General features: G+C 42.5%; 1 protein-coding gene and 1 long non-coding RNA gene across 3 annotated transcripts in view; one reads left to right on the top strand and one right to left on the bottom strand.

Annotated features, from left to right (window-relative positions):
* The window catches only part of LOC140688730 (uncharacterized), a 42,178-nt gene extending 35,158 nt beyond the window's left edge, over positions 1–7,020 (bottom strand). For both annotated transcript variants that reach the window (XR_012063492.1, XR_012063489.1), the window contains exons 1-2: positions 6,739–7,020; positions 34–254 (exon numbers count right to left, since the gene is read on the bottom strand). This is a non-coding gene — a long non-coding RNA (uncharacterized lncRNA). The remainder of the gene's footprint in view (positions 1–33; positions 255–6,738) is intronic.
* A 597-nt stretch (positions 7,021–7,617) lies between these two features.
* Positions 7,618–15,508, top strand: SLC30A1 (solute carrier family 30 member 1). Its single transcript, XM_006198742.4, has 2 exons — positions 7,618–8,999; positions 10,703–15,508. Exons 1-2 carry the CDS (start codon positions 8,387–8,389, stop codon positions 11,605–11,607), a joined length of 1,518 nt encoding a protein of 505 aa, XP_006198804.1. The 5' UTR covers positions 7,618–8,386; the 3' UTR covers positions 11,608–15,508.
* Positions 15,509–16,174: the final 666 nt, after the last annotated feature.

Below are 16,174 nucleotides of genomic sequence, written 5' to 3'. Positions count from 1 at the left end.
CAGATGTAATGGTTTAAAACAACAGAAACTTACTCTCTCGTAGTCTGGAGGCAGGAATCTGAAATCAAGATGTTGGCTGGGCTGTGTTGTCTCCAGATCTCTCGGGAAGATTCCTTTCTTTGCCTCTTCCAGCTTCTGGTAGCTGCTACCATTCCTTGGCCATCTCTGTCCCCATCTTCACATGGTCTTCTCTTCTGTCTGTTTAGTCTGCCTTGTGTATCTCTGACCAGTACACCTGTCTTTGGATTCAGGGCCTAGGTGGATAATCCAGGATGGTCTTTTCATTTTAAGATCCTTAATTATATCGGCAAAGGACCCTTTTCCCAAATAAGGTAACATTCACAGTTTCCAGTAATTAGGACATGGGTGTATCTTTTGGGAGGTCACCATTCAACCCTTTACAGGCCCTTTCCATGTGCCAGGCATGGTCCTAAGCATCCGATATGTATTAATTCATCTAATTCACAACAAACCGATGCGTTAAGTCATTATTTGGATCTGCATCAAGGAAAGGGAGGCACAGGGCCATTAGGTAACTTGGAATCATTACTTAGGATAATTTGGCTCCAGTGACAGGCTTGTGTTGAAGAGGAGTGAGAGATAAGTTTGGATAGACAAGTTAAGGTCTCAGGCAGGATGTCTTAAATACCTAGATAAAATGCTCTGCCTTATTCTGTGTATAATGGGCAGCCACTGAGGGTTTTGAGCAAAAGCATCATGTGAGCAATGATATATGGGCTATATGGGAATATTGATCAGAAAGCACTGCATTAAATAGACTGGAGGAGTGTGGGAATGGGAGACCTATTAGAAGTGCTCACATAATTACTCTGAGAGATGTGTAGTCCTAGACTGGAGGTCTGGCCACAGAAACAGAGTGGAGTACTTAATAGCTCATCCTTCTTTTCATCCCAACCTGCCAGACTGTCTTTTCCATTAAACTTAGCTCTTCCATCTTCCTAGGATCCACACCAGGAGGCAATTGAGAGATAAAACAATCTCCATTTGCCCCAATTTATTAGATCCTGGTTTTTCCATTAAAGGATTGCTCTCAAATTTGAAGGCACCTGAGCAGCGCCTAGAAAAGCAATCCCATAGTTTTGATGGTGGTCACTTTGAAGACAATGGTGCTTTGGGGACTGAAAGGTGTCTCTCTTGAGGTTAAGAGATGGTCAACTCTGACCTTATGATGGAATAAGCTTTGAAGCCAATGCAAAGCATAAATAAAGTCAATAACAAGGACTCATGGGAATGGTCTATAGAGCAGCTACCATGAAGCTTGATCTTTGGTCTCTTCTAGGATCAGCAGACAGAGCGAAGTGTCTCTAGTCTCACTTCCCACCTACTCATTGTGGTGACTCTCGTGGCTCATGGTGCAGCCTAAATATTAAATATGCCTTATTCATTTTTAGTCTTTATGAGGATTTGATCAGTAACATCTGATGGGATGGGCTTTTCCTGTTGGATAATGAAAGATTTAAGTGCAAGAGACCCTTGTCCTATTGAGTCCTCAGCCCAACCTATTATTCAGACTTCAGGAGCCGTTAATGCTAGTCAGAATAAGAAAAAATGTTTCCAAAAGCTGTCAAGTAATAATTTTTTTTTTCTGACACAGTGAAGGGAGAAACTGAAATGCGTATTCACATCTGGAGTTTGACTCATTTTAAGGAGTGCTTTCCTGCAAGGAGAAGACATTTGATTTTATTTAAACATTTTAATATAGAAGTGACAGCATTCATTACAAAGTAAAATTCATATACAACAGATAAATATAAAATAAAAGTAAAGTTAAAACATTTTTACATTTGAGGAAACTTTTGTTTTGGATGGGAATATCTTAACTGCATGTGATAGCTTCCTTCCAGGGTTAAAAATAAAAAACTTCTAATATCTTGGTCCTCAGAGTGCGATCTGGGAACCACAGACACTGGCATCCACTAGGAGTTTATTGGAAATGCAGAATCTTGGGCTGCACTGCCAACCTTGCTGCATCAGCACCTGCATTTTAATACGTCGCCCCAGGTGAGGGGGTCAGTATTTTCACTAACGTTAGTCCTTTGGAAGGCATCCCAGCTGTTAAAGAATTGAAAGTAAAAAGTGGATAAAAGCAGTAGGCAAAACAATTAGTAATTCACTTCACAGAGTTATGTGTGAACAGGACCCAATTTTGGAACACACCACTAGAGAATCAGATTTCAGAGTGACCTGTTAAAGAGGTGTCACTCACAAGTAGGCCACTTCCCCTTAGTCCTTATAGTAATTACAAATTAATAAGAAAATCATAGAACCAGAGACCTTTAGAACTCTCCTGAACTATAGAATTTGTAGTAGTTAGTGCATGTGAGGTCTTGAGCCTCAAACTGAGTTTGTTCCTCCCAAATTTGGGTATGAAGTTAAAAGCAAACACATTGTTAGTGTGATTAGGGCCTCACAAGCAGTGGGACCTTGAGAAATTCTTCATTTCTTAGAGTCTCCATCCATATCTGTAGAATCTGCCCTGCAAACTTTGTAGGATCATCAAGTACCTTAAATAAGGGATGTGGAAGTGCTTTGGAAACTGTATGGGAACCTAAAATGTTACTGTGGCAGATTTCAAGGGTGGGTCCTAGTTTCATTCAATTAATTGCAACTTATGTGAGATAATATCACAGTAAAGGGTGGTAGCCTGCTCGAAGTGAAGAAAAAGATGAGCTAATTAATAAGAATGTGTTACAGTGTTTTCTACACTGTCTAGAAGGAAATGGTCCTCTGATTCTCACGTTCCAGTGTAGACAGGGAACCAAGGATGTTCAATAAGGATTTGTCGAAGGAATGCACAAACTGAAAAAGGTAATTTACCAACATGCACTCATTCACTCAACAAACATTTACCGAGGCAGGCTGGCCGGCGATATAATGGTGAACAAAAGCACACACAGCCCTTGTCCACATGGACCTTACGACCTAATCAAATACTCAAGTGGATAAATGTAAATTACATCATTCTCTGTGCACAAAAGATAAGGGTGAGGAGCCAAGAAAACTTGTACTAGAGCAATTTGGCCTGGCCAGAGAGGTTAGAGAAGATTTCCCTAAGGAAGTGGCCCTTAAGCTGAAGGATGAGCAAGAACTGAGGGGGTGGAGTGGGGTGAGTATAGCTCAGTGGTAGAGGTGCATGCTTAGCATGCACAAGGTCCTGGGTTCAATCTTAAGTTTCCCCATTTAAAAAAAAAAATAAAAGAACTAAGATGGGGAAGAGACGAGGGAAGAGTGTCCTAAGCAGAGGGAACAATGTGCACACAGGTCTTTCGGTGGGAAAGAGCAAGTGGAGAGACAGTCGGAATGGCCAGTCCTGTTAGGTGGAGTGATGGAATGAGGCTGGGGAGGGCAGCCAGGGCCAGATCATGCCCAGCCTTGGCAACTGGAGTTTGGCTCATCTCTTCAGAGCACTGGGAAGCCAGAGCTGTGATGGTGGTGGTGGTGGAGGGGGAGGAGGAAGACGAGGAAGAGGATGTGTATTTTGCAATGATCAGATCTGGGTTTTGAAAAGATCACTCTGGCAGCAAAATGAGTGTAACCCAGGGACAGAGGGGCCGAGTGTGTGTGCAGAGACAGGCAGGAGACTCATAGCCCAGGAGAGAGAGTGGAAATACCCCCTTCCAAGAAAGATCCAATTCCTCTGGTCTAGTTCTCCCCATGTAGCCTTGCTTCCGAGAGGCCCCGCCCACAAGAGGGAGGCAGGCTTTGTGCAGTCAGCTCTCCCCTCCAGACAGAGAAAGTGAACAAACTGGGGAGTCTGGCCAGCAAATTAGTTCACTTTGAGTCCATGCAAATCAGTTCCTCCCAGGTAAAATGATAAAAATGTGGTTTCTGAATCTGCAAGTTCAAAATTCAGCTCTGGATTGATGGTGACTCCAAGTACAGGTAGCCTTTATAAAGGCCCCCACCCCAAGCGTATGGAACAGGCGATATCATCTCCTTTATTCACATCTTGACTCCAGTTAAGAGGCTGTCTCTTCCCTAAAAAGATGTGGAAGTGAGGCCTAGAGAGTTTTAATAACTTGTACAAAGTCAGTAATTTCTAAGGACCAGTTCCCTTGCACTTTCTAAAACTTACCAGGTATGGAGTACATTCAAAATACTCTACTGTTCAGCAACATCTTTATAGACAAATAATGAAAAGAATCATAGAAACATGCTTTTAAATTAATTAAAAAAAACCAAAACCTTCCGTACTTTGTACTTTAATTACAATCTCCAGCCCCTAGAGTAGAAGGGCTAAAGGAAGAAGGGGCAGTCAGCCTAGACCTTAAAACCGACAAACTGCACCTTCCACAGTTTCTGGTATTATGTAACACTGCACCCAAGAAATTCACAAATGCTTTTAATGAGCCTTCCTGTATAGGTGTCAGGGCCTTCATTTCTAGATTTAAGAGATCTTAGATCCAGTTTTCAGTCTCTAAGAAAATTGAGTTTTCCCTTGCTAGTCACTCTCACCTGCCATTCTTTCTTTAGCTTAACTAACCACCAGAAAAAGCTCAGCAGTTGTCCCGGGGCCTCTTACTGTATGTTCTACTCCCTACACTGTTCCTGTTTCCCCTTTGCGTCCAAGGAGGGTTTCCTGCTCTGACCCTTTCTTTCATATGGTTTCCCTTACACCTCTGAACCCTTTTGTGATGTTTCAGGGCTTTATTACTGCATTGTTACTTGTTTATTCTTTTCTCTACTGCCTGTTCCCCCAGGGAGCAGCTGAAAATTCAAGCCATGGCCCTCAAGTTGTCGCTGGACATTTTAGTTTATATTTGTAATAATTACTCAAGAACATTCCAAAACTAGACAAACAAACGGATCTGATTTCCCCACCAACCAAAGTCAAATATAATCTGGTATTTCACATGGTTTTCTTTTTTTGTCAGTCCATAGTACAGAGTCATACACTCATGATTTTTGATAACCAAAATTCAGAGGGATGTCTGTGTTTGGCAGTTTTTCTGATTTTTTTTTTAACAAGAATCCTTTAAAACCTACACTTTGGATTGATAATGTTCTCACTAGCTCCTTGAACTAGGAAGCTCCAGGTTGGGGGGGGGGCTTGTCATTGACAGAGCAGGGAGAGATCTTAGAGGACTTTGAAATTGCAAAGTTTGTGTTGAACATTTGGCTTTCACTCAAATTGGCAGTCTCTTTCCAAAAGGAGAATTATTCTCTCATCTTTAAAGTATGCTGCGTTTAGTCAGTTTGGATGCTAGGCAAATTATCAGGAGAGCTCTCAAGAATTAAGAAGAAAAAGCCAAGCCATCTTACTCAACCTGGGGCCACAACTTCCAGGGGTGCTGGTGAATAATGGTATGGTTTCCCTTCACTTTAACCTACTTCTGGCTCTGTTAACATTATCCTAGGACAACCAGCTGAAAAAGGACAGATTTGAGTCAAGATGCCAAAGTATTTTGACTATACCATGCTAGGGGGAAGAAAACTTTATTTGACTGAAATGGTTTGCTGTCATGTAAAGGATATTACTCTTTCTGGAGTGCATGATTATAACTTTTTCTAACCTGGAAAAATGTACCTCTGACACCTTGCCTCCTTCTAGGTTATGAGAGTATAACACACATTGTTTGGGAAGTGGCTTACAGGAGGAAAAAAAATGCCTGCACAAAGTAGAGTTTCATAAGTGACTACTGAGTTGAACTGAACCTCAGAGCCTGTTTTCATATGGGTCTCAACATCTCCCAATTCAGCCTGCTTAGTTATTGAAGGGGTTGCTACCCTGTTTGCTGAGCATCCTTGCCTTTTATATCCCCTTACTGATTCCTCTTTGGGCATTAAATTCTCCCACTTGGAGGAATCTATTTTTTAAATAAAGGGACACAGCAGCTCCCAACAGGAGGCAAAATGGTCTTCCAACTGCCTCCTGGTCATTTCCATAGGATATCTTGACCCATAAGTGGCTCCCTAATTTCTCTATAGGAGGGTCTGTTTAGAAGGAGGTTTGAAGCTATGTTTACATACTTGACAGCACAAACATCAACTGCCTATACCAAAGGAGAAATTATGTACGTCCCCAATCCCACCTTCCCACTCCTTAGCACTGCCACCATCCAGACTTCAAATTCAGCATGTTAAAAACAGGCTCAGCATTTTACCCTTAAAATCAGCTCCTTGCCCCACCTTCCCAACTTCATCACCTGTTTAAAGCAATATTTTCCTTGTCAGGTTAAAAACAATGTTTGTTAAATTTTCCTCATCAGCTTTCACTCTCTCAATACCAAATTCATCATCAAATCCTATCAATTCTTCCTTTATAATGTCTCAGAAATTTTCCTCTATTCTTCTCTATTCCAGCAGAACAGAAATAGATGAGGATTTGGTTCCTGAGTCTGGGTGGGAAGATGAGATACACATCATACGCAAGTGAAAAAAATTTTGTAGAATTAAAAAAATTATTTTTTAATGCAAAAAACGGCCCCAAACAAGTCTTACACACAGACCCTAAGGCACTGGGTGGCACTGCCTTTGTCTTGCAGCAACCCAGAGCACTTGGAGGGCCTTCAGGGGCTGTGGCCAGACCTTTGCAAGTCCAGTTCAGGCCACTCAGACTCCAGCCACCCCTCCGCTTATGAAGCAGGAAGCCTTCACTTTCAAATCAGCTAAACCCCCCTCAGAGCACAGCACATATGTATCCAATCTAAACTAGTGTCGCCACAATTTATTAGGACTATTTCATCATAATTTAAATTTTTTATGTTTATGTTTTACCTCCACCTGGACAGAAGCTCATTCTTCTGTATTCTTACTGCCCCTCTCCTTCCCCATGGCAACCAACACAGGGTTCCGCAGTTTGTAGTCTATAAATAAAATGTTTGTTAAATCATACAGCCTTAGAATTTTAGAGTCAGGAGGACTCCTGAGTTTCCCTTGTCCAATCTTTTGCTTCATATATGAAGAAAACAGGTCTGGAGAAATTAGTTGACCTACCCAAAGCCACGACCAGAACCCAGGTTTCTCCTGCTTTAAGTCTGTACACTAAATGGTCCTTAGATAATCAGTGACAGATACCTGACTTCACACAGGGTTTCCTGAGGATGGTGGTTATAGGGGTGATTTGCTTTTTTGAAACATTTACAAAGATTCCGTTCATTCCCTCGCAGGACCGCCCTGGACTAACTCCTCAGCTTGGTGTTGAGCAGAGGCACAAGTTACGTGCTGCACTTGTTTATTAGTCTGTCGGCCTAACCTCAGTTCTTGTGACAGGAGGGCGCACCCGAGGGCCCCCGCAACACAGGGGCTCCCTCTCCCGGCCCTTCCCAGGCTGCCGACTGTCACACAGCCGCCGCGCGGCCCGCCCCACGTGGACCCGGCTCGGAGGATCAAAGTCTGTTGCTGCCCGGCCCCCGCAGGTGTGCCGGCGGCTGAGAGGACCCGCAGCACCGGGGCAAAAGCCCCGCCACGCCGGGGGCACCCCGCCTGCCCCGCCCTGCCCCTCCCCCTCCTGCTGCACGCGGCCCGCGCCCCCTTCCCTCCCCCACGACGCCCGTCGCTGCACCCGGCCGCGGCCCCCAGCCCACGCCCGGCTCCTGAAGGAAAAGGCCCCGCCCCCATCTGTTGGAGCCGAGACACCGCCCCCTCCCGCCCCGCTGAGCCTCCATCCAATAGCGAGGGCGGATGGGCGGTGCGAGGCTGCTGTCGTGAGGGGGTCCTGGCCAATGGAGAAGCGTGCCGGGCCTGGTGGGCCGGGCGGCGAGGCCTTGTCACGCTCGGGTCCGTGTGAAAACGGGGGTTCCGAGTGCAAAGCAAAGTTTTTTTGTAAACCGTCTGCAAAAGCGGGGGGGCGAAGAAGGCGCCCGACACCGGGCCGAGTGCAGCTGCCGCGCCCGCCGCCTCTTTAGCTCTTCAGGCATCGGCTCCTCGGCCCGCGCCACAGCGGAGGGAGACCAGCGAGAGGAAGACCTGCGTGGAGACCTTGCAGATGCTTGGAGCCTTCGCAGCGCGGAGCTGCTCGTCGCCCGCCCCCGCCGCCGCCCGCTCCTGCTCCGGCTCTTCTACCGCGGGCTCCGGGAGCCTCAGCTCCCCGCCGCTGCCGCCGCCGCCGCCTCCCCGCTGTGGGTGTGGGGGCTGCTGGGGCTGAGCCGGGCCTCCGCGCCGGCTCCGAGGAGGGACGCCTGAGGAGCTGCGCGCCGCCTGCCCTCCGGGGACGCCCGCAGGCGCGGGGGCTCGGCGGCTCGACCCGGGGCTCGCCCCCGTCCGGCCGCAGAGGCCCAACAGCAGGCTCCCAAGCGGCTGGGCTCGGGCGGTGAGAGCCCCGCGCCGCCCTCCCTCCTCCGTCGCCGGGTCACCGGCCCTCGGCGCCGCCGCTTCAGCCTCACGAGTGTCCGGGCCGCGCTCGGCGGCCCTCTAAACCGCAGCCATGGGGTGCTGGGGTCGGAACCGTGGCCGGCTGCTCTGCATGCTGGCACTGACCTTCATGTTCATGGTCCTGGAGGTGGTGGTGAGCCGGGTGACCTCGTCGCTGGCGATGCTCTCCGACTCCTTCCACATGCTGTCGGACGTGCTGGCGCTGGTGGTGGCGCTGGTGGCCGAGCGCTTCGCCCGGCGGACCCACGCCACCCAGAAGAACACGTTCGGCTGGATCCGGGCCGAAGTGATGGGGGCTCTGGTGAACGCCATCTTCCTGACCGGCCTCTGCTTCGCCATCCTCCTGGAGGCCATCGAGCGCTTCATTGAGCCACACGAGATGCAGCAGCCGCTGGTGGTCCTCGGGGTCGGCGTGGCGGGGTTGGTGGTCAACGTGCTGGGGCTGTGCCTCTTCCACCATCACAGCGGCTTCGGCAACGACTCTGGTCACGGCCACTCGCACGGGGGGCACAGCCATGGCCTCCCCAAGGGGGGCCGCGGCAAGAGCAGCCGCACCGGGGGTAGCGACAGCATGCCCCCAGGTGAGCAGGGTCCCGACCAGGAGGAGACTAACATCCTGGTGTCCAATACCAGCAACTCCAACGGGCTGAAATTGGACCAGACAGGTGAGGAGAGAAAGTCGCCGCCACAAGTGGTTGGCGTTGGGGAGCCCAGACCCTTGGATGGCCCCGGGAGGGGTGGCCCGCACGCCCCCTGGTGCCCGAGCGGCCGCGCTGTGCGGCCTCCTGGCTGCTCCTTCCCGGTCCCGCACCCGCACCCGCACCCGCACCCGCCTGGAGGACGTAGAAGTAGGCCCCCCTTTCAGCCCGGAGTCAGGAGCCGGGGAGCGCGTCTGGAGGTGTAGATGGGCACTGTGATGGTGAGAGCGGGCAAAAGAGGTCAGGAGGTGACCGGCAGCCCTCTGCAGTCCACAGCCGCACTTGGCTGTCTTTACAGGCTATCTTTTAAAGAGACTGTCTGATTTTGGCGTTAGCACAGTCAAAAATGCTTCCTAATTGAATTTCTTGGCCCTGTTGAGAAACGGAGAGCATCCCCCACTGGTCCTTAGTTGTTGGCTGTTTGGAACCTTGCTCTGCCCAAGTAGTTCTTATGCCCTTTAAACAAGTTTCTTAATATTGTAACCAGAGCTTTGTAGTGATCGACTTTCCTCAGCTCAAAATCCTGGGTAAAGGTGTCCTATGATGAACACCAGTGTATGTTTCAGTTAATTTTCTGAAATCTAAACCTAATCCTGAAAATTTTAGGCTTAACGTGTCCGGGCATGTTTAACATTTCACTTAGTATTTTTTGTAAGTAAAAAGTGATGGTATTTTATTCATCTTATGTTTTCAGTGGATAGTTTTCATCTAAACATTAAGTGCTCTTGAAGGAAAGTTGGGGAATGAATGTTGAAGAAAAGGAGCCGGAAAAAGGAATCAACCTAGTACCCTACTGCCCAGGCTCAGTGATGTTAACAGATTGGTGTATTTCCTACCAGTTTTTACCATTTATATTGATGTACCTAGTTGTATGATACTACACAATTACCCTTTTTTCAAGATGCAGGATACCATGTTAATGAATTCAGGTTGTACGTTTGAAAGGTTTAGTAAACAATTGAATTTCCTCTCACTCCCACTCTGCAAGGTGTTATCCCAAAATTAAGCTGCTCTCGTGTGTATAATTCCTTTAAAAGATCAGTACATTTGGTTTAGGAGCTAATAGGGTGGATAGTGATCATTTAGTCCCAGCTTTTCCTGAAGTCTCTGTAATTATTGATAGGTTTATATTGTTTGTTTGTCAGTTTCTAAACCCCTTCCACCAAGAGACTATCCTTTACATAAATGACAAAAGTTTAAAAGTTAACCTTAACTTTTAATTAAGGGGTTAATGACAAAAAGCCACGAGAGCTGTGTGTCAAATCAGCCATTTGTATTAGATTTATCCATAGTTGCATTTAATTTGAGGTAATAGCATTCAGTTGTTTTGTTTTGTTTTGTTTTGGTTTTGGTATATGCCAAAAAGTATAGCAGAATGTTCACAAGACCCCCACCTCTGACAGAAAAGATGAACTTTTTTTTGGAGATGGGAAGGTAGGAGGGTGGTTAGGAGTATGGGGAAGCAATATCATCTTAATGACTTAATTTAGTCCTGGCCATTATGTCCTGGCTTGGCTTGTTCCCAGTACATCAATTTATATTGAATTGCTCTGAGCACATTTTTCTGTTGTTTATGAAGAATTTTCACCTCTATCACCTAAATGGAATTAGACAAGAATGTTATATAAACACCTTAAATGTGTTTGATAAGAATTTTTATTTCTTTGTAGATCCAGAAAAGTCCAGAAATGATCCAATGGAAGTACAAGTGAATGGGAATCTTATCAGAGAACCTGACCAGGTGGAATTGGAAGATGATGATGATAAGGCTGGACAGCTTAACATGCGTGGAGTTTTTCTGCATGTCTTTGGAGATGCTTTGGGTTCAGTGATTGTAGTAGTAAATGCTTTAGTCTTTTACTTTTCTTGGAAAGTTTGTAGTGAAGGGAATATGTGTGTGAATCCATGTATCCCTGACCCCTGCAAAGCATTTGTAGAATTAATTAATAGTACTCAGGCAGCAGTTTCTGAGGCTGGTCCCTGCTGGGTGCTATATTTAGATCCAACTCTTTGTATTGTAATGGTTTGTATACTTCTTTACACAACTTACCCGTTGCTTAAGGAGTCTGCTCTTATTCTTCTCCAAACTGTTCCTAAACAAATTGATATCAAAAATTTGATAAAAGAACTTCGAGATGTTGAAGGAGTTGAGGAAGTTCATGAATTACATGTTTGGCAGCTTGCTGGAAGCAGAATCATTGCCACTGCTCACATAAAATGTGAAGACCCGGCATCATACATGCAGGTGGCTAAGATCATTAAAGACGTTTTCCATAATCACGGAATTCACGCTACTACCATTCAGCCTGAATTTGCTAGTGTAGGCTCTAAATCAAGTGTAGTCCCTTGTGAACTTGCCTGCAGAACTCAGTGTGCTTTGAAGCAATGTTGTGGGACACGGCCACAAGCCCAATCTGGAAAGGATGCAGAAAAGGCCCCAACAGTTAGCATTTCTTGTTTAGAACTTAGTGACAATCTAGAGAAGAAACCCAGGAGGACTAAAGTTGAAAACATCCCTGCTGTTGTGATAGAGATTAAAAAAATGCCAAACAAACAACCTGAATCATCTTTGTGAGTCTTGAAAAAGATGTGATATTTGACTTTTGCTTTAAACTGCAAGAGGAAAAAGACTCCATTGAATTTCTATGTTTGCCAAGTAGTGTAATTGAAGTCTTTGTCTGGTCACACAGTTTAATTCTATTTTTGTAAGAACATAATGGGACTGCTTAACAGAGTTCTATATTACAACTTTGTGATTATTAGTGCAGAGTACAGCTATGCTGTAACAGTTTTGGAAAGCCAGTTTTAACACTATGTTACATTTTTGTTTCAAGTAAGTATAAACCTTATATAACATAATGACATTTGATTTCCAGATTTTCCATGGTAAAAAATTAATTAGGGGGATAAATAAATTAAAATTGTTACTGGAATTTCTCTGCTTTTCTTTTCCCCCCAGTGTTATATTTTGTTTATTAGAATTGTAATTGCTAGAACTTTAAAGTCATCAACAGGTTGGTTTCCTTTGACGTTTTATGTAATATTTACTTGCCCTTTGAGATCATTACATAGCATAATGGCAGCATTTTTTAAGAGTGACTCATGGATAGTATTAGGAAAAGTTCCCTTGTTTCCTTCACATAGGGTGTTTATAATACTGAAGATTAGTTACTATTCTGTATCCTATATTGCTGAGTATTATTCTTATAAACAGTGAGATAATTAACAAAGTGAACTGTAGTGTACACATAATAGGGCATATGAGGAGTAAGAGCAGGGAAGAAAGTTTACCAAATTAAATATTTAGATTCTTGTAAGTTAATATTCAGACTACATTTCTAAATTATTCTGAGAATTTTAACTTTTTATTTTTAACAAAACTAATCTAAAATATGGACATGTTCACCAGCATTACTTTCTTTGATAGATTGGCATTAGAAACATTGAGCTGAAAGTTGACTCACAAAATATATGCAGTAAATATTTTTAAGGACATTACATTTAATCTAGTAATTACATGTGAAATGAAAACTTATTAACGTAATCTTTTAAATTGTGGGTTTTAAAAGTAACTTCAGAGTTGAAGTCATTTCACAGTGACCAATCGTGAATGAATTCAAATGGAGCTTTTTGAGCCCAACCAGCAATGCCTGTGCTTTGCCAAGAGCCACTGACTTGGGAGAAAAAAAGAAATCTGAAGGTTAATGCATTTTAGATATTAAAGTCTCAAAAAGAGAAATTAGTTGAGGCAAAATTGATCATTAAGATTGCCTTGACGTTGCTCAGATCTTTTCATGGTGGCTTATCTTGCAAGATGCCACAGTATCTACACAGAAAATTATTCTTGACTATTTCATTGTCGCTATGGATTTCAAATCCATACACAAATATTATTTAAGGGTATTTAAGTTATATTTTTCTTGATAGAGAGGGGTTATGCTTTGTGAAGAAACTAGATTTTTGTCCTCAAAAGGATGAATATTAATATCAGTTATCATGTATAGCTCTATTTTTCTAGAAACAAGGTATCCTGACTACTTTAGTAACTTTTATAGCTGACTACTTTTGGGATGGCTACCTTTTAGGATTTGAGATAATTCATTGTTTAATGGGTCTTAAGATGAAAATGTTGGCATTTGACAGTTAACTTTTTAAAGGGATGCTCTTTTGTGGTAGATGGTGTGTTTTTTTTCTAGTATAAGCCTATTGCTGGCAATGGGCCTATTTAAGAACACTCGATTTTTCCAATGAGAATGAGGTAATTTTAGGAATATAGTTTGTAAGTTCACATTTACAACAATGGGCCAAAACCATAACCTGCCAATTTGCAATACATCTTGATCATTTAATACTCTTATCTGATATTGTGTGATTCAATTCCTAAACTGGTAGTTCCTTTGAATTTTGCAAACTTTTTTTTAAAACATGAAATTGAGGCATCTCATTATACGGATGAACAAAAAGAAAGCTTCAGATTTTACTGTATCATGTACATTCCTGATTGAACACTTTACAAAACCATTTTTTGAAGATCTCAAAACAGTTTACATTATAGAAACATTTCAGTAATGATACAAAAGGATAACTGGTAAAATATATTACATTCAATGAGATTTTCTTTACAACGCTCTATTGGGTCTTAAAGATTGTCTAACACATTAAAATCAACTGAATGAGTATTTTTTCAGTGTACAAGCATGAGACAAGGGCTAATTTTTTTTTCAAAAGTGCTTTGAAAGTAACAGCCTTTAGATTTCAGTTATTTCACTTTTCATAATTTTAAGTAGTTTGTATGTAACAAAGTGGTACCATAGAATTCTCTTTTATTCAAAGGACTTTTGCCATAATAGCAAAATCAGTGGGCACTGACTCACCTTTTGAGTTTTAGTAGAGAATTATTTATTTCTTTACAATGCACTTTCTAACCCATTTTTAGCTATATTAGCATTATCTTTTTAAAAATGCTTTTATATTTAAATATTGTGGGATTTAAGTGTCTTTTCCAAAATTGCTTATTCCTTCCTGAAAGAAAATGAGGGAAATGCCATGAATTATTAGGAGACTTAAACCCAATATTTAAATGCTGTTTTATAACACTGCATCAGTTTTAGGAGGTGCATCTCTCCTGCTGGCTCTTTTATATTTGAGCAAGATCAGTGTATTTAGAGTATGTGTTTAGAAACTTGTCTTTTGTCTCAATTTAGTTAGAAGGAGGTGCTGCGTGTGCCTGAATTAAAACCAACCCAGACATTTTTCCAAGCCAAATGCCGCCTTAGTGATGAGAGAGATTTAATTCTCCATTGTCACCTTTTAGTTTATATGATAGTTAAATGAGTTTCTTTTTTTTTGAAGGGCATCTGCACTGTAAAAGTATGGACGAGAACCTAAAAAAAAAAAGTAAAAAACTTTGCTGTATGTATTTTAACATTTTAGAAAACAATATGAATAACTAAGGTATGTAATTTGAATGGGACAGATTTCCATCAAAAGCACCTTGGAAAATCACAACAGGTAAAAGACTATGTTAATATGTTTGTATCTTGTTAACATCTTCAGTTAATTTTGAACCTTTGGACGTTTTGAGGGAAAAGGCCTATGGAACCTAATGTGAAGTATTTAGTAGGCTAACATTGAGTTGAAGATTTTTACTGTTTATAAGCAGATATCATTTGAATGATAAAATGTCATTTACCTGCTGTCTTAAGATGTTCACACACAAATACAGAGAATAATCCTACCATATAGAAATATTTATTTTAGTAGAGTTTCAGTGAAGTCGTAAAACAGTGTTAAAACTCTTGGAAAGGTGGAGGATTTGTTGTTTTTTAAACTGAAACTGTCATACAGTGTTTGACCATCTGAAATGGGGATTATAATAGAACTATTTTGATGTAGCTCTACCGATGTTATGTGGCAACGCTGTTTAGTTTCATTAACAAGCTCTGGAATATCTAGCAGTCATTTTCACTGGCACAAGAGCCTTTTGTATGTAATTCAATTTAAACCTTTAAACCAAAAATTTTATTGCCCAGTGTCTTTGGTAAAAAGATGCTGAAGGGAATGTAACATACAATTAATATGTGGTTATATATATAAAAAGACACAAATTGCCATGTTATGGTTCTGCCTTGAAACAGCACAATGAAGTGTATCAGTGTATCCTGTGATTGTTTATGAAACTCCCATGCTGTGTTTTGTGTCTGCCATAGTGTGTCCTTCGGGCCAGATGTGGCACAGTTAAATGCAATTATCATCTCATGAAATGCAGATGCAGATAAAATGTCTTTAGTGCTGCAACATTTTACCTAACTTTTTGTATGTTTTATGACTGTGCGTTGTTTTCCAAAGCTGTTCCTACCTCACCATGAGGCTTTATGGATTGTTATGTATTATAAATGTTCTTTATGAGACAGACTACTGTGTTTCTTCTCATTTATTAAAAGTTAAGTAGAAAAATAAACTAATTTTAATATCTACTTCATTGTTTTGTGCGTGTGGCCTCCCCCCCTGTGCTATGCTGGGTTACACAGAAGAGAGTTGGACTTAGTCATTGGAAGGGAAACTGCAGCTTAACGTAAGTGTTGCTAGTGTGTGGGATGACCGGGTTACAGGACTGTGATGTAGAAGAAAAAAAATGTGGGCAAAAATTGACAATAGAAATTGAAAGGGTAACACTGCAAAAACTCACTAACATGCTCAGTTCATGTGAAGTTTTTGTGTTATAAGCATTAAACTTACGAATTATGTCATTATAGGTTAACCTGCTGCTTTTGGTACTTGCTGTTTTTTAAATTTGTAAGCGTAGTTACTAACAAGGATTATTAAAATTTTACAATTATGTAATCATCTGGAATTATTAACCCAAGAGGACATTAGTGATGAGTTTGGTTATTTGAGTTCAGGACTGAGATAAGTGTTGTCTCTGATACAATTTCTTTAAAGAACTTGTACTTCTGGTTGGGAGGTAAAAAAGTTGACAAATCAATTGACAGTTAAAAGGCAGTAGATAAGTAACAGAATTGGTAAATACAGTAGCCATTCCGAAGAAGGGATAAAATCTTTGGAAAGGATATTGTGTAGGTTAAAACTGAAAGGAGGGGTAGGGCTTGAGAGGCAAGGCAGTGTGGAAGAGTATAGGATGG

The sequence above is a fragment of the Vicugna pacos genome, chromosome 23, assembly GCF_048564905.1.
Source record: "Vicugna pacos chromosome 23, VicPac4, whole genome shotgun sequence".
Classification (NCBI taxonomy): Eukaryota; Metazoa; Chordata; class Mammalia; order Artiodactyla; family Camelidae; genus Vicugna; species Vicugna pacos.
This window is presented reverse-complemented; position numbering and strand designations above follow the sequence as displayed.

What these genes read in the sequence shown, in the direction of transcription:
- SLC30A1 (XM_006198742.4), top strand. Translation starts at nt 8,387, where the DNA reads ATGGGGTGCTGGGGTCGGAACCGTGGCCGGCTGCTCTGCATGCTGGCA. An exon ending in GCTGAAATTGGACCAGACAG is followed by an intron (nt 9,000 to 10,702) that starts GTGAGGAGAGAA and finishes ATTTCTTTGTAG; the next exon opens with ATCCAGAAAAGTCCAGAAAT.